General features: G+C 33.3%; 1 protein-coding gene and 1 non-coding gene across 2 annotated transcripts; one reads left to right on the plus strand and one right to left on the minus strand.

Annotated features, from left to right (window-relative positions):
- The first annotated feature begins 4,961 nt into the window (after window positions 1-4,961).
- On the plus strand, window positions 4,962-12,587 carry LOC18030409 (potassium transporter 5). Its single transcript, XM_006414851.2, has 9 exons — window positions 4,962-5,083; window positions 5,488-5,571; window positions 5,850-6,072; window positions 9,286-9,534; window positions 9,649-9,687; window positions 10,223-10,483; window positions 10,564-10,616; window positions 10,806-10,920; window positions 11,268-12,587. Exons 1-9 carry the CDS (start codon window positions 4,997-4,999, stop codon window positions 12,527-12,529), a joined length of 2,373 nt encoding a protein of 790 aa, XP_006414914.2. The 5' UTR covers window positions 4,962-4,996; the 3' UTR covers window positions 12,530-12,587.
- A 4,471-nt stretch (window positions 12,588-17,058) lies between these two features.
- On the minus strand, window positions 17,059-17,164 carry LOC112082546. Its single transcript, XR_002897215.1, has one exon. It is a non-coding gene; the product is annotated as a small nucleolar RNA R71 (small nucleolar RNA).
- Between the last annotated feature and the right edge of the window lie 1,092 nt (window positions 17,165-18,256).

An 18,256-nucleotide genomic window follows, 5' to 3' on the forward strand; every position in this document is an offset into this window, starting at 1 on the left:
GTAATGGTTTTCTACTCTGACATCTCTTTCTCATTACTTTTTTCTTCTCCAAATTCGTCATTTTTGTTTTCGTTCACTCTGATTTATCCGACTATATTTTTATCCGACTTGTTCACCGTATTCCTCTATGTTCATTTTGTGATCTTTTAATCAATTTTGTGTTCTTCTCCCCTATATTTATCATTTAGCTTTTCATATTTTTTGTCTTCTTTCATTTTATCCTCCATCATTTTCGACTCCTACTTCTTCTTCTTCTTCTTTATTGTATATGTTTTCTTTGACTTCTTGATTTTTTTTTCATTCATTTTTTCTTCATTTTCATTTTATTTATTCTCTTTGTTTTATTCTTTTGATTTTTCATCTACTTCGTATTCTTCATTTTCTTCTATCATTTTTATATTTTCTAATTTCTTATTCTTCCACATCTTTTACTTATTCTTTGTGTATCTTCTTCTTATTTTTCTTTGTATTTTGGTTTTTCTTCTTACTTGTATTTTCCATTTTTTTTTTTGAATTTTGGATGTTACCAGATGTATATTTTCTTATAGAAGAATGCTCTTGAAGATCCATTGTTTTTTCTTCCAGTTTTTCTTCTTTTTTTTTTGCTAAGCATTCCAGTTTTTCTTTTGTTTTCTTTATTTTCTTCTTCTTTATCTTTCACTATTTCGTCATCACAAAGAGTATTGCGATCAAGCAAGATTTCTGCTTCAAATTCCAAATCATCTTGAAAACCCATTTTCAAATCAGAAAGTCAATTAAGAATTTAAAGAGTAAAAGAGAATAAAAAATTGGAATCATTGCTTCAGATTACTTAAATATAATCCAACTGAAGTTTAGCTTAAAAATAAATAAATAATGTGGAAAGACATGCTTCTTTTTATTTAAAGCAAATTAGTTCAAGTTAGATATAATTTTAATTTAGTCTGTACCTTTTACTATACTAATAAAAGAATAGACAAACTCTCTTCTATGAAATTCACTCGACCATAATAATATGTCACGACTAAAGCTTTGATTGGTAATCTTGATAAATGGTGGAATGGTGGAAATATTTTTTTGGAATAGATTAATCTATTTATAAATCAAATTTTGTGGAATTATTTGTTTTTTGTATTTTTTTTAAGCGAAAACATAGTTTGCGATTTTGTGTATATTTTATAATTTCGTAAATTTTTGTTAGTTGACAAAAAACATACAGAATTGCATTTATAAACAAAATTCACCATTCCACAGGTTACCAATCAGAACCTAAATCGAACTGAGGAAGCCAACTTCTAGGGAACACTCAACTGGAGCAGTTATCTAGAATCTATATACATTAAGATAGAGAACAATTTTATGTTCTCTTTGCTCTGTGTTTCCTTTTTATAATATTTGGAACATGCATACATAAAAGCAAATCATCTAACTACTTTCTAAATTAGTAGGTTCAAAGATGCACAGAACACACTTCCATACCATCCTCCTCCACTTCAGTCACTCCCTGGTTCCTCTTCATTATGAGCCACCAAAATGATCAAGAACACTACGAAAACTCAAGACTCAAAAACTACAACAACAAATTCACCAATTTACCACATTTTAGTTCCAAATATATCCCACCATCACCGCACCAAAACACTTCTTGATTGCCTTTTTATGTTAAACTCCAACAAATTCTAAAAATTCTTTCAAAGATTCCCATACATAATACTAAAGTTTTACTCTGCAAAATCATCATCAAAATCTTATGATCTCTAACACATTAAAAATGGAATGTGTACGTTCATTCTTCTATTCACAAGAATTTTAGTTAATATTTCTTAGATTCGGGTCTCATAGAGTCGTCAATTTCTTCAGTTCTCCAGTCCAGCCTGAAACACTTTATAGATGCAGTTCCAGCAAACTAAAACAAATTACACAGATGATGCAAATTACGACACGAATATTTCTCGTGCAAAAATTCTTCTTCCTCTTTATTTGTGACTCTCCTTGTTTCAGCTCATCAGCTGGTGTTATCTCTCCTTTTATGGTCTATGAACGTTCCAACTGTGGTAACAACGATACACACAAGAATTAAAATATCAGTGCTCACTAAACCAACCAACCCAAAAAAGAAAGAGACGGTTAACATATTTATCATCACAAAATAAAACAAAAATACAAGCAAATAGATCATATACAAAAATAATCAAATGTTACATTCTAAATACAATAATCATATATTGTCGTCGAACGAATTTTATTACAAGAAAATTTAGGCTAGTGTTTTTTCAGTAAGACCGGAGACTTTTACAACACATCAACAAACAAATACACTTGCTTATGTCATTCTCTAATAAATATTCAAACAGAGGGAGATTGTATGGCTCCACAGGGTTGGTTCCTTTCTTCAGTTATAAGATGACTTTGTCTTGAACACTGATGTTGAGTGTCTTGTTTGGAAGAACAATACTGGTAATCACCACAACCTCGTCTTCAACTGCAACGGAGTCTCTTGAAACACATTATGTTTTAGGTTAATTTCTACTTATAAGGAGATTTTACTGTCTGTGTGTAAAGATAAGGAGTGACATAAAAGGAGTGAGGATAAAAACAATTTACAGATAATTGTAACTCCAAGTTTGGAGTTGTAGACACCCTCATCCTGTGATTGACAAAGTGAAACTTCAGGTTCATGATTGTAAACACCAAACAGAAACATTTCAAAGTCCACAAACTGAATGACTCTTCAGTTAATTGTGTTAGTCACCACTTCAGTTTTTGGGCAAACAATCATTGAAGAGTCGACCTCGAGAAAAATTTTCTCGTTTTCAATGATCCATGAAGATTATTAGCAAGAACCAAACCAAATTTTATATTCATTAGAAGCAAACACAACGTAAATGTGAATGGTCGTGGTATAGCCAAATCAAAATAAAGAAAAATAGAAAAGTATAAACACAACTACACTAAACATCAGACAATAACAACACACAAGACGACCATTCTATTAATACAATTTGTTTGTTCGCAGTTTGATCAGCATTTAACAATCGTATTTCAATGTGTTGGATCGATTAAGTTCGGTTAGATAGCAGTATTCATTATAACCAAAAGACGGTAGCTTGTTTTAAATTGAAGAAAAGAAAATAAATAATTTATTCCATGAGAGCAATGAACAAACACGTACATATATAACATATATCGGTTAATAATGTAAATCAGTAAATTGATACATAAGATTTATGCAAATCGGGTAAAACATATATTTTCATTAAAAAAAAACAATATCTAAGATTTACTTCAAGAAAAAAAAACAAATGCAATCTAAGGAAATCAATATAAATGTAATTAATTAATTTAGTTATTTTTAAACAATTTTAAAGAGGGGCAAATGGTAATTAACCACCCTGAAATTGAATGAGAGACTTCTAAACTAAAATTTTACTTCGCTTATAATATATATATGATAAAATATTATTAGAGCTAATTAATTTATAAAAATATATAATCTTGAAAATATAACTCTGCTATTGCTTAATGATTCTGGTTTTTATGATCAGATTGAACTCTTAAACATTTAATTTTTTTTGTTTGTTTTTTTTATAAAACTAGTAAAACATTTTTCAATTTTTTTTATATATATTCATATAAACTATAATAAAATATAGTGAAAAATACTACAAGTTCTCAAATATATTTTTATCTATGAATATATGTGGGTTGATTATTAAAAACCTATTTTAATAATTAAAAACCTAAATAGTAAATAACATTTTTAATGGAAAACAAATATTTTTATACTCTTTTCAATAATTAAAAAGACAATTATACCCTTTTTGCCATCTGAAATCTTTTTATTATATTAGAAGAACTATTACAAGAACTATTTTTAATGCAGAAATTTTTTTTATAAGTTTGCTTTCATTAATAACCTATAAAAATTGCATTTTCTGAGAATTTAAACTTAATTATTTTGGTGTAAAAGCATTAATTAACCTTTAGTCTACCCAAGGCTTCCATTTTCTTTTTTCTATTTCAATTATATTTTTCATATTTGTAATGGTATAATATGTAATAAACTATAAAATAACATTTACTTTCCTATATGACTATTTAAATAATTATATAGAGATTTGACAAAACACTAATTTATGTTTTTCATATTAATATTGTAGTTGAACACTTTTCCTAACTGGAGCCAAATCCCAAACTAATACCCTTAGATCCATTGGTTTCTAGATTATCTTGCTACTAAAAGCGTTTACGGATCGCCAAAGATACAATAGTTAAAACTATTTAGTTTCAAGCTCGATATATAGGTGAACATATACTGTTTAAATAACTACATTGTATTAAAAGCAAATCACGAAAGTGTGATAGGACCTAGAGTAGTATGTAAGAGATATGAGCTAATCAGTTCATTTTCAGTTAGTTTTGAATTGGAAATACATAAAATTTAACATGGTATCAATAGTCTAATTAACATAGTTATTTTTAGCAAAAACTCCAATTAAGATTTACTGCCGCTCTTTGAAATTTAGTTTCAAAATAGAGTAAGAGTGTCATCATCTCAAAAAAGCGTATTAGAAATTATACATTGGGTGATGTAACCCAGACTAATATAGATGTAGGAATGATTCAAATTACTGATTATATACCAATTAGTTTTGAGTTAGAAATCTCATCCAACTTAGCTCAACTCATTACCAATACATTATACAAAATGTCTTTTTTTATATGATCACGCGATAAACTATTTCACTAATAGCCCAAGTCTCTAGTTCAGTTTGCTAAAACATTTGGCATCAAAATATAATGTATATTAAAACAGTTTACAAGTTTCAACAGCCGGCAATACGTGTGGGAGACGCGTCCCTACCACATTAAACAACTCTATTTCCGACACTAGTTGAGTATTTTGGATATTTGTTTAAACAGAAGTCAGCATATTATTACGCCTATAAAGACCACCCATACAGAAGACCACTGGCAAATGAATCGATTATACGCATCTAACTACAACAACAACAAAATGGATGGTGAGGAACATCAAATAGATGGTGAAGTTAATAATCAAGAGCATAACCATGACCATGAGCACAAGTTGAAAGAGAAAAAGGTATTCTTTCAATTCACTTATTAGATATCATCTCTCCAACTTTCTCGGGTTCTACATATTTACTACTAAAAATCAATAATTTAAATAGTGTTAAACTCAGTTCTCATATATAGTTTGAATTCATAGAATCATCTTGTTTTTAAGCAAAATAAACTTATATATAGGTCAAGTTGGTCGTCTAGTACCGATGAATTTTTCAGTATCTAATCCAAGAACATAGTTATTTTCCTTGTTACTAATCAGAATTGCCGCTTTTGAAACAACTTAGATTCCATTATGATATAAAATAAAAAGAGAGAATATTTATCGTAGTAATACTAGATAGGAGACCTTTTATCAAAGCTCAACCATCAAAGTCATATTTAACAAAAATATTTTTATGTTGTTGTTTGGTTATTTATCAGAAATCATGGGGAAAACTATTTCGGCCCGATTCTTTCAGCATAGAGGCCGGGAAAACTCCAAAAAATACCGGTCATTCCTCATTGGTACGTATCTAAATACTACTCAACCAACTCGATCTAGTGGTTGAGGATCCAATCCGTTAGTTGTGGTTGGGGATCAGGGTTCGAGTCCTCCCATGCATTATGATTTTAAATGATGGTTGGCCACCTGTGGACGGAAATTTTACAGGCCCTGGGAATTAGTTTGGGTTTCGGTCTGGATTCTCCTAGTTATCAAAAAAAAAAAAAAATACTATTTCTTTTTGATGGAGAAGCTAAGATGATGATTATGCATGTTAAAAATATAACTTTGTATGAAATAGTTGAGCTGGAGAACGACGATGAGTTTGGCATTTCAGAGTCTAGGAGTGGTGTACGGAGACATTGGGACATCACCGTTGTATGTGTACGCAAGTACTTTCACTGAAGGCATCAATGACAAAGATGATGTAATCGGCGTTCTCTCGCTCATCATCTACACTCTTACTCTTGTCGCACTTCTCAAATACGTTTTCATTGTTCTTCAAGCTAACGACAACGGCGAAGGTACTACCACTTTTATCATTTCATTTTGAATGTCGTTTGAAGATTTTTTTTTTTTTTAACACAGAGAATATCGTTTTAAAAATAAGATAACACAACAACTTTATTTGCAGTTTTCTAGATTGGAATGATACCGATAACTTTGTTTAAAATCTTACACTAAACACACAGAATCAAAATTCTTTAAGATAAAAAAACAAATCATAGAACAATTTTTTATTAGGAAATGGAAAGAGCTATTCATCGGACCGCTTAAAGCTCTAATTGGTGACCATTAAAAAATAATAGGAATGAATATGAAATGAATGAAGAGGAATAAAACAATGGGAATGTATTTTTCTTACTGTTCATTTTCAAATTTGATAAGGAATATTTTTGTTCAATAATTCTGTAAAAATGAAGGAATGACAATGAATAGTGTAAAAATATTTCTTATAAATGGTGTATTGTTTAGGAATGAAGAGGAATGTGTATAAATAATTTCCATGTAAATAGTGTATTTTTAATGAATGAATAGAAATTTCGTTATTGCTTCTCATTTCTTGGTCACCAATTATACCTAAGATTGGGAGGGATACATAAATATAAATGCATGGCTTCAAATTTAAGTTTTATATATGATTAATGTTTCTTAACATCTCTATGATAATATTATTTAAGAAGACATTTTAAGAAATAAACTTTATTTTGTAAGTTATTATATAAAATTTTATTATAAATAACAAAGAATAATTAAAATAAAAAATGATATCATTGTCTTTCAAAACTGTTGAAAAATATTGGGATTAGGTAGAGATTATTGGGTCATAAAACCTTAATCTCTAGAGAGTATGTGAGAAATATTGCACATTAGAAGTTGAGAGAGATCTTATATAAGTCAATCTATTCATTACCAATTGGTTTTGAGTTAGAAGTGCAGGGAACTTGACATTGTATGAGAGCCGATGCGTACACTCTCATAATTCGGCCTAAAAAGTGGCTTGTACCCTTGGACTCCGAAATGGATGGTCTGTGGAGATTAATGGCTAGAAAAATCATTATCTCGAAGGAGGGTACTGGGATTAAGTAGAGAATATTGGGCTATGAAGTTTTAGTCTTTAGAGAGTATGTGAGATATATCACACAACAGAAGTTGGAAGAGATCTTAGATAATATATAAGGGATTTGAGTCAATCCACTCATCGTCAATTGCTTTTAAGTTAGAAGCTCAGAAAACTTGACCAAAAATATAGAAAGTCTTTGGTTTTTATTAAATAAGATATTATTTAATTTTTTATTTAAAAAAATATATTTAAAATCTTACAATAATTTTCACTATAATTTGTATTATTTTATTATTATATATAATAAAAGTTAAAATAGATTAAGTTTAAGATTATATTTTAATCCAGTGTAAAATGGGTTAAGTAAACAGGTTATTTTTGTTTAACAAATCTATTTTTAATAATTAGTTAGATATATTATAATTTTTTTTAAAAATTATTAAAATAAATTTGAAAAATATAAGTCCGCGGTTTCAATTCTAATATAATATATATCATTGAAGTTAGAACGAATCAGATATGATAGATGTAACGTACAACTTCACCTCTTTTTCAGCATGTAACTTTACTTATTCTTTGTTTTTTTTTTCAACTTCACTTATTCGATAAAATAACGAGTCAATTATGTCAATGGTATAAATTATAGATTGTACAAGCAAATCTGTATTACGATATAGCTATATGATCAATCGATGATTTGCCAAAAAAAAAGGTGATATCATCGATGAAATATGCTTACATCAATGTTATAAGATAAATCCTTTAAAATAGCACAATTACTAGTTTTAAAACTATGCTTAATATCTAGCACACCAATTTTAAAACTATAAAACAGTATAATATGAAATTACAAATAAAGTGAAAATATTATGTCTAGGTTCCTTTTCTAATTTAGGATTTTTATTTTCGCCATTAGAAACTAGTTTCTATTATTTTGATATTAGATTTAGACTTTAATTGATAATTTAAACTAATAGTATTACGTTTAGAGCAAAAATTTAGAAGTTTATTATTGTAGAGAATTGCTCAGGTTAATATAATACACAAACGGACTACATACACTATGTCGCGCTTTTATTGGATCCACATTAAGATTTAGATCTAAAATGAGGTAATCAAGATTAGAACTTCAGTGTTATTATTATGTGGCAAAACAATTATTTCTATTGACTTTTTATTATGTGACGCACGTCCTCTAGATCAACAATTGTGTACGATGTCGTATGTTGACCAATTTAAATCTATTCAATAAATAACTCTTCTTGTTGCCTAAGTAACGCGCGTCAAGAGTTCGTACGAGTACCACGTTGACTTTTATATATAAAGATTTCTGTGATATTTTTGAAATACTAGTATATATTTATTTATAACTTATATGTAAATGATGTTCAATGTTCGTAATCAGTGGCAGAGCTAGAGTAATTATCTATCGGAACCAATATATTAAAAATTCAAAAACCATACTATAAAGTATATTTAGTGGACTAATGGTTCCCAGTTATTGGTCTCCTCAAATGTGAAATTCTTTAACCACTACTATTTGACAAGTCAAAATAGTATCATGTTTTAAACCATTACAAATCCGGTGAATAGGTTACTCAACAATTACATTCAGTAGGGGATTAGTCAGTGGTAAAAGTCTGGATTACCTTCTAATTATAATAAAAAATAAAAAAAATATATTATATATAGTTTTTTCAACATTATTCTTATATCTTATATTTTAATAATTATAAAAGAGTTTTCTTTTTGTATTTGTGAGCCAGGTTTTAAAGTAGCTTGTACATTAGTTATAATATCAGCCTTTATAGTTTATAATTTAATTTAAATTTGCATGTATATATTGTGTAGTGACTTCTCTATAGGTTATTGTCTTTTAACCATTCTAGCATGTTAAAAGAAAATTAACTAATAGCTATTTAAGTATATTTGCGAAATCATTAAGAAGAATTATATATAGTTTATCCAAAAGTATACAAGCAGAAAAGTCAAATTCTAAAGAAGTAGAAACACTCCTGAAGATTGGTTAGAATTTATATAAGGGATACCGGATACAACACATGCATGTTCACGGTTTTTTGTTTGATTGTTTAAGTATGAGCCTATTATAGATTAGTGTAATGACAAAGTTATACATGCCGAGTCATATGGCAAAGTTGTTGAACGCACGCAGGAGGGACATTTGCATTGTACTCATTGATATGTCGTTACGCGAAAACGGGACTAATCCCAAACCAAGAACCAGAAGATAGTGAGCTCTCAAACTATACACTCGAACTCCCAAACACAAAAATCAGAAGATCCCATAAGATCAAAGAGAAGCTTGAGAACTCTAAATTCGCTAAGATCATACTCTTCCTCGTCACTATTATGGGAACTTCCATGGTCATCGGTGATGGTATCCTTACTCCTTCTATCTCAGGTACATACCATGAAAACTATGGACCGACTTGAGGTCCAAAACCTTTAGTTGATTATATGTACGTACAACATCCAACTAATTAATTTTCACGCGTTTTTATTTTATTTGATCCAGTACTTTCAGCAGTTAGTGGAATCAAATCGCTCGGGCAAAGTAAACTCAACAAATTCATCTTCTCGTTTATTACCTATTTTATTTTGTTATGACTTATGTCTATCGTTTATTATTTGATATTAATATATAATTAGGGCTTGGCAGTCGGTTCGGCTGGGTTCGGCTTTTTGGGTTCTGATAGTTCAGATAAAAAGGTTTAGGAACCATATTGGAACAAAAAAAGATTTGGTTCCCCGTTGGGATTGATTCAGATAATAATATATTAGAAAACCGCCTTGGATCCAAAATATATCCGGATCAGATATTTTTACCCAAACTATCTGGAAGAAAAAACTAAAATCTTCGAGTTAATAATTGTAATTTTTGGTATTTCTGTAATTTTATTGGTATTTTGGTTATTTGATTATATATTTCTATTTCAAATATTTTAATCGGGTATCGATTTGGGTGTTGGTAATGTTTTTGAGAAAGAACTATTTGGGTATTTATGACTATCTGGTTTACCCAGGCCTATATGCAATAATGTAACGTAGTTAAATGTGATCTTAATGCATTTGATGATGATAATGTGCAGATACAGTCGTTGGTGTTTCAGTTGCAATCTTGATTCTGCTATTCGCATTTCAGCGGTTTGGAACGGATAAAGTCGGATTCTCATTTGCACCGATCATCTTTGTATGGTTCATGTTTCTAACCGGAATTGGTCTCGTTAATCTGTTCAAGCATGACATTACCGTCCTAAAAGCACTAAATCCACTCTATATTATTCACTACTTTAGAAGAAACGGTAAAAAAGGTTGGATTTCCCTAGGAGGTGTTTTTCTCTGCATCACTGGTGAGAGTTTATATATGATTTTATATTTTAATACTCAAAAATTTACCCTTTTAATGATTGGAATATAATTTCGGAAATAGGGACGGAGGCCATGTTTGCTGATCTGGGTCATTTCAGTGTTCGAGCCGTACAGGTGATTTCATATGTTAGAATATATCTCACATCGGGAGTTTGATTTGGAATGAACTTTATATGATAGATAATAGACATCAACGAATTAATACACTCATTACAGATTAGTTTAAAAGCTCATAAAACTTAACAACATATATCTACCTTTGATGTTTGGTTCACTGAACCAATTTTGCGAAAAATGTTGCAGATTAGTTTCTCATGTATCGCATATCCAGCGCTAGTAACGATATATTGTGGACAGGCTGCGTACCTCACTAAACATACTTCTAATGTTTCAAATACTTTCTACGACTCTATTCCAGGTTAGTTTATCTCAAATTGTTTAATTTTGAAGAATTATATCAAAAATGCATACAATCATAATGTCCTTAATGAATGTATATAATTGATTTATTAAGATATAGTCAAACTTCTATAAATTAGTAATATCAATACTATAATGTCTTATTAATTTATGAAGATATTAATTTTGGAGACATCTTTTGGTTGATAAACTAATTTTGGGTTACTTTATCTCGATATTGATTTAGAGAAGTTTTACAGTAATGTTTATGAACTTCGATACCTCAAAACCAAATTGAAAATATATGATTCCTACTCAGTTTTAATGTAGATATCTAACAACATAACATTGGGTGCAACTTAACAGATCCGTTTTACTGGCCAACATTTGTGGTGGCCGTCGCAGCATCGATCATTGCGAGCCAAGCTATGATATCGGGTGCTTTCTCGGTCATCTCGCAGTCTCTACGTATGGGTTGTTTCCCTCGAGTGAAGGTGGTTCACACCTCAGCTAAGTACGAAGGACAAGTCTACATCCCCGAGATCAACTACTTCCTCATGCTTGCCTGCGTGGCCGTTACTCTCACCTTCAGGACCACCGAGAAGATAGGACACGCTTATGGAATCGCGGTGGTAACGGTCATGGTCATCACGACCTTTATGGTAACTCTGATAATGCTTGTTATTTGGAAGACCAACATAGTGTGGATCGCTATGTTCTTGATCGGGTTTGGTTCCATAGAGATGTTATACCTATCCTCAGTCATGTACAAGTTCACGAGCGGTGGGTACTTACCGCTGGCTATAACGCTCGTTTTAATGGCGATGATGGCGATATGGCAGTACGTCCACGTCCTCAAGTACCGGTACGAGCTTAGGGAGAAGATTTCTGGTGAAAACGCTATACAAATGGCTACAAGCCCTAACGTAAACCGGGTTCCCGGGATTGCTCTATTCTACACGGAGCTTGTTCACGGTATAACTCCATTGTTCTCTCACTATATCTCGAACCTTTCTTCGGTCCACTCGGTTTTCGTCTTGATATCGATCAAGTCCCTTCCCGTGAGCCGCGTGACGCCATCAGAACGATTCTTTTTCCGTTACATGGAGCCAAAAGATTGTGGCATGTTTCGGTGTGTTGTGAGGTATGGCTACAAGGAAGACATCGAGGAACCAGATGAATTCGAGCGTCAGTTTGTTCATTACTTGAAGGAATTTATACATCACGAGTACTTCATTTCCGGAGGAGGAGGAGACGTGGAGGAGACGACAGACAAAGAAGAGGAACCAAATATTGAGACTACACTTGTGCCTATGTCTAACTCTGTCGCTTCGTCGGGGCGGGTCGGTTCCACGCATTCCTCGTCGAACAAGATTAGGTCGGGAAGAGTTGTGCAGGTGCAGTACGTGGAGGATCATAAGGATTTGGTGGAGAAAGCTAGAGAGAAAGGAATGGTTTATCTGATGGGAGAGACGGAGATTACAGCGGAGAAAGATTCTTCTTTGTTTAAGAGGTTCATAGTAAACCATGCTTACAATTTTTTGAAGAAAAATTGTCGTGAAGGAGACAAAGCACTTGCGATTCCAAGGTCAAAGCTTCTTAAGGTTGGCATGACTTATGAGCTATGAGATTCTCTAATTCGTCTGTTTTTTTTTTGTTCCTTGTGTTTATATGTGTTTGTGTGCCTGTGTGATTTATACGTGTGGTTTCAGTTCATTGTGACCTACATGAAAGTGTCTCCATGTGGCCATGTCTAAGTGACGCTTGTCGCTGGGTTTGTTTTGTTAATTTTTTTTAAATCAAATAATGTGTAGGTTACCTTTTTGTGACTTTCAATAGTATCTATTAGCGGGAAAATAATCATTTCATTCTCCAAGTATTTGTAATTGCATGATTTATTCCCCTGTTTGCTCAAAACAATTCTCAAAGTTGAAGTTAACTTTGGAAATTGATGATTAAAAAAGTCAGCCGTTAAACACGCTAACGAGAGATATTAAAATTAATTGAGCTCGGCAAACCTTGTTGAAATTCGAGGTTGCTGTCTTAATTCGATGTTGCTAGGCAAGGATTTGGTGTTTGAAATTTGGGAAAGAACATCAGCGGCGAACTCTGGTAAAAATTATGCAACTCCGTCGATGCTTAATTAATTTTAACGTCTTTTGTTAGTGTGTTTAACGTATCACTTTTTAATCATTAATTTACAAAGTCAATTTCAACTTGGAGAATTATCTATCTATATTATATATGAGAATGTAGTTTAATGAAAAAATCCGATTTGTTTTAATTTGATTGGCTTAGAAACTCTTTTGTCAACGTCAATAATGAAGTTTATTCTACGTCAAATGTGACATGGCAAGGTCGCTAGCTCTGCACAATTTCATTGGATGATGATGCTGATGCTGATGTGTAAATTCTGTCCAAATTTTTTATGATATAAAATAATTAAGAAACGAGAAAATCACAAACGGATAAACACGCGGATCTACCCGACCTGACCCAATTATCTGTTTTTAAGAACATTATTTGGTCCTATACGTCTGAGAAGCCCATTTCTAAATTTATTTAAATTATTGATTTTTAAAAACTTTTCTGCATAAGAAAATAGAAATGATTCCCAAAATAGAAGATTACATTAACTATTAGCAGGATTTACCAGAGTTAATGTAATAAAATATACAGAAATCTTAATTTTTCAAAAAGAAACAAGAATTTATGTTACAGTTTAATACTAGACATCAATTTTGGCAATTAAATCAATTTGAATATATTGATTCTCAAATATTCCTGCAACAATACCTACTTCTACGCACATTCCGAATATCCATATTCTTCATTTCATTCTCTTTCTCAAAATAATTGAAATCCCGCCTAACATCATTTTTAAAATGTTTTCATTCACTTCCTCTCCCTATATATACCATCTATCGTAAACCCTAAAACTCTACCATTCTTATTCACTAAAATGGCTTTAGTCTGCAGACGTTCAGCTGCTATAGTTCCATTTGCCAAATTAGATCAATCAAGTGAAATTCAGAAAGTTAGAACTACTATATTTTCACTTTGGAAAGTCAAGAATAGGCAGTCTGGCTTTGTTATAGAAATGGTATTGGTTGACGAAAAGGTTTGTATGCGATCTTATGTATTTTTTCTTATTGTTATTTTAAGTAATCTATAGATTATATAGTAATATTATTTACGTGTGATTCACAGGGTACTAGGATTCACGCTACTGTTGATGAAAGATTGATCGCAAAACATAAAAGGATCCTTATAGAAGGAAAATCACTTTCTATTAATTTCTTCATAATTAAATAATACTATGGTATTTTAGGACGACTCCATTACCATACAAGATCGCTTTGTGCAGGACAACCCGTGCTAAGGAGATTAATGATTTTCCATCAGATTTGCTAGAGAAATATTTGTCTGATTTCAAGTCAATCAAAGAAGACAATTACGACAAAAACGTCCTCATCGATATGTCATCATCTTGATTATGAAATTTATATTATAATAATGTACATATTTATCATTATATACAAATATTATTTCTTGAAGATGTCATTGGAAAAATTGTCACCAGTTGGGAGTATGGAAGTTATAAAAACTAAAGGAAAAAGTGGGATCAGCAAGAAATTGATGATAACACTTCGGGATACTTATAACACCGGATTTTGACCATTTTTATGGATCACTTTAATATCTTTTACAGGTGGTTTTACTCCATTTCCAAAGATTTTCAAAGGATTTCTATGTTTCCGGATTTTAAAAGACTTTTCAGGTAATTTGGGATAAAGATGCACACATTGGAACAAAAATACTCTTTTGGATAAATGCAGACCGTCAGAACTATCAATGAGAGACGAAGACCTTCTCACCGTCTGATCACCCTCAAAATTGGACAAATTATAGAAGAATCAACCAGCTTTCAAATGCACTTGGTTTGGAGACATTCCAACGGTTGGATCTCAAGATATTCCATTAGCCCCGAAGCCACTCGAAGACGGCCAGCAAGTCACGCGACCGCGGCCAACAGCCCTTTCCCGCGGTCAGAAGCCTCCCGACCGCGGCCAACCACCTATTCCCCGCGGTCACGTCACTCCCGACCGCGGCCATCAAACTCCGAACTAAAGCCCATATTTCTGAAGCCCAAAGTCATTCTCAGCCTCAATCCCGGAACCCTAGAGACCATGGAGTATTGAAGACTATAAATACTTGTCATTTAGGTCGTTTTTAGAGACAACCCTTCATACTTTACAGAAACCCTTTTCTTTTAGCCGTTTTTTATACGATTTTTATAGAAGATTTGTTCAAGTCTGAGTTCTTCAATAGAAAAGCTTTCTTCATCTCTTTTCTTTACTGTTTTTCATTACTTTTATTAAAACCAATGATGATGTCGACCTCAGCCATGTCTGAGTAGATCCCGAGTTGGGCTTAGGGTTCCCGAAAGGGGCTCTCATAATCGATTAAGACATCTAGGTTATTAGATCTGGGATTTCGACCTGTTCTCTGTTTATTCTTGTTCTTATTGCATGTATGCTTGATTGATCACCTAGTATCTGATCTAGATAGTTAGTGTTGCGAAAGTTTTCATTAAGTATCAGCCCTAGAATGAAACAGGCGATTTTTCTGTAGGAGTGGAAACCTATCTGCGGCGAGATCGTGAGTATTGACGAGTCTTGTGCAGCTCTTGCGTTCTCTCCCTTCCAGGGCCAGAGTGGAAACCTACTGGTCAGGGTTGCGAGAAACAATTGGTTATGATCACGACAGTGACGTAGTCATACCGCCGTACTCTAGCTCTAGAACCACCTATATATCGATATCCGTCAATCCCAATCTATCTACCCTAGTATCAAAACCGATTATGATCCCTTAGAGTTCCCAAAAGCTCAGCGTTTTTAGCCATAGTTTACAAACCAATCGATTTTTATTTGCTTATTTAGATCTGCATTTCAATTGCTTTAGTTCAATATTTTACTTGCTTTACTTGCTTTCCATTCGATTTTTCTACTTGTTTTCTAGGATAGATTTATTTGTTTTCTTTTGTTTTAGTTTAATTCGTGACAAACAACCAACCTTTAAAACCAATCTAGTCTAGACATAAAGTTAGAAACCGTAGAAGAATACCATGCACACAAATCTCTGTGGGTTCGATCCCTAAATACTACAACTGATTAGCTGTGCACTTGCGGCTTTCATTTGTTTTTGTTAAGGGTAAAACTTGTTCCCTCACGCAGTTGATACAACATCAAGTTTTTGGCACCGTTGCCGGGGATTTGTTTCGCTGCCTTTTGCTATTTTTCTTGTTTTAACTTCTGTTCTAGACACCTGATCTCTAGTTCTTTCTTAAAGTTTTGCTGAACTATCTTTCCCTTCTTTTGTTTTTCTCTGAATTGCATGAATACCAGGCGTAGACCTGTAGAAAACATTCGAATTCTAGACGAGATAGACATACACGAAAGAGAACTTCAAAGACTTAGACGAACGCAAGGAATGGCCAACGACGACCAGCCTGGAGATCCTATTAACCGAACTTTAAATATGGACCAAGACGGGTCCAAACATGGAGAAAATGAAGAGAATGATCACAGAGGAGGTGATCATGCTCGACAAGATGGAGAGGAGGATGAGGTTCCTCCAAGAAACCACCAGAACCGCGAGAGAGAAGAGCGTGAAGACCTTGATGCACCCATCAATGCAGCCGATGGTGACCACCAAGGGATGCAGCCGAATGGACGCGTTAACCGCCCTGTTCAGCAAGCAAATCAATACCGAAGACAAGCCAGGAACCATCGCATAGCTGATTTTGATGCACCAACTCAAAATTTTCAGAACCGATCTGCAATTCAAGTCCCATTTTCGAACTGGAATGAGTTTGAAGTCAAGCCCCAAATCATCTCATTGGTGAAGCAAAACCAATTCCATGGAGTTCCTTCTGAACACCCAATGGACCATATCGAGCTCTTTGAAGAAATCTGCAGCATGATGAGAACAAACCAAGTTCCACCAGACTATTTAAAATGTAAATTGTTCCCTTTTTCATTAGCAGACAAAGCTCACCGTTGGTAAAAATCTTTGCCTGCAGGATCGATTACTAATTTGGAAGAGTGTAAAACTGCTTTCCTGAACCACTTCTATACTAAGTCAAGGTCGAATCAGTTGAGAACAAAGATCTCAAACTTTCAATAAGGGCTAACTGAATCTTTCTATAAAGCCTGGGAACATTTTAAGGAGCATGAACGTGATTGCCCTCACCATGGATTTCATGGATCAAGCCTGCTGAGCACATTTTACCGAGGTTTGCAACCAAAATACAAACTTTCACTTGATACAGCTAGCAATGGAGATTTTGGACAAAAGACGATAGCCCAAGGAAGAGCCCTCATCGAAAATTTGGCTCAAGCCAATAACAATAATTGTCCAGAATACGATCGAACAACAAATCAAACCGGTACAGACAACAAGGAGATAATCGAGCTGAAGAACATGATGAGCCAGCTTCTGAAGAGCAACAATCGCCCAATCCATGCTTGTGAGACCAACAATGGCGCAGAAGATGAAGGACCTAGTGATATCGATCACATTAATCAAGCCTTTCAAGAAGAAGATGTGAACAATGTAGGAGCACTGGTGCCATATCAAAATCGCTCCAACAATGGCTTCAACAACAACTTCCGGAATGCAAATGACAACAATCTCTCTTACCGCAATCCAAATGTGGAGAATCCTCAAGATCAGTACTACCCACCTCAGCAAAAATCCTTCCAAAACAAGTTCCAAGGTGGAACCTTGGAGGAACAGGACCATATCAACCGCGACAGCCATATAACTACCAATGTACGGGTTTTAACAATCAATTTGTACAACAGCAGGGAGTCACGACGAACCAGCTAGCTTCACAAATCGGTAGACTTGAACAGTCTATCCAACAGCTCGTTATGACAAACGAAAAAGCATCTAAAGACGTGAACGTGAAAGTTGACTGCATGTGCAATGATCTGAACGGGAAGTTTGAAGCTTTATCTTCGTACGTCAAAAAGCTAGACGTGCAAGTCGCCCAAACAGCCGACTCTATGAAGAGGCAAAGTGGAGTTCTTCCAGGAAGAGGTTTTGCAACGCCATAACCACATTGCCCGAAGAAGAGGCCAGAACCGATGGAAAGAAAGAAGAAACCCCAATCTTTGTACCACTGTACAAGGATGTCGATGCCAAGCAGCCACCATTTAAGGTACCTGAACGATCACCGTTTCAAAGGCTTACAAAAGCCGATGATCCGGGACGTTTTGTTTTCCAATGTTTCATTTTAGGAATCAAGTTTACAGACTGCCTGTGCGATTCCGGAGCCAATGTCAACA

Source organism: Eutrema salsugineum, unplaced genomic scaffold, assembly GCF_000478725.1.
Source record: "Eutrema salsugineum unplaced genomic scaffold, Eutsalg1_0 scaffold_1, whole genome shotgun sequence".
Taxonomy (NCBI): domain Eukaryota; kingdom Viridiplantae; phylum Streptophyta; class Magnoliopsida; order Brassicales; family Brassicaceae; genus Eutrema; species Eutrema salsugineum.

Excerpts from the sequence above, each read along its gene's own strand:
- LOC18030409 (XM_006414851.2), top strand. The coding sequence starts at position 4,997 with ATGGATGGTGAGGAACATCAAATAGATGGTGAAGTTAATAATCAAGAG. Across the intron at positions 5,572-5,849 it reads ATACCGGTCATTCCTCATTG|TTGAGCTGGAGAACGACGAT; the intron begins GTACGTATCTAA and ends TGTATGAAATAG. Across the intron at positions 10,484-10,563 it reads TGTTTTTCTCTGCATCACTG|GGACGGAGGCCATGTTTGCT; the intron begins GTGAGAGTTTAT and ends TTTCGGAAATAG.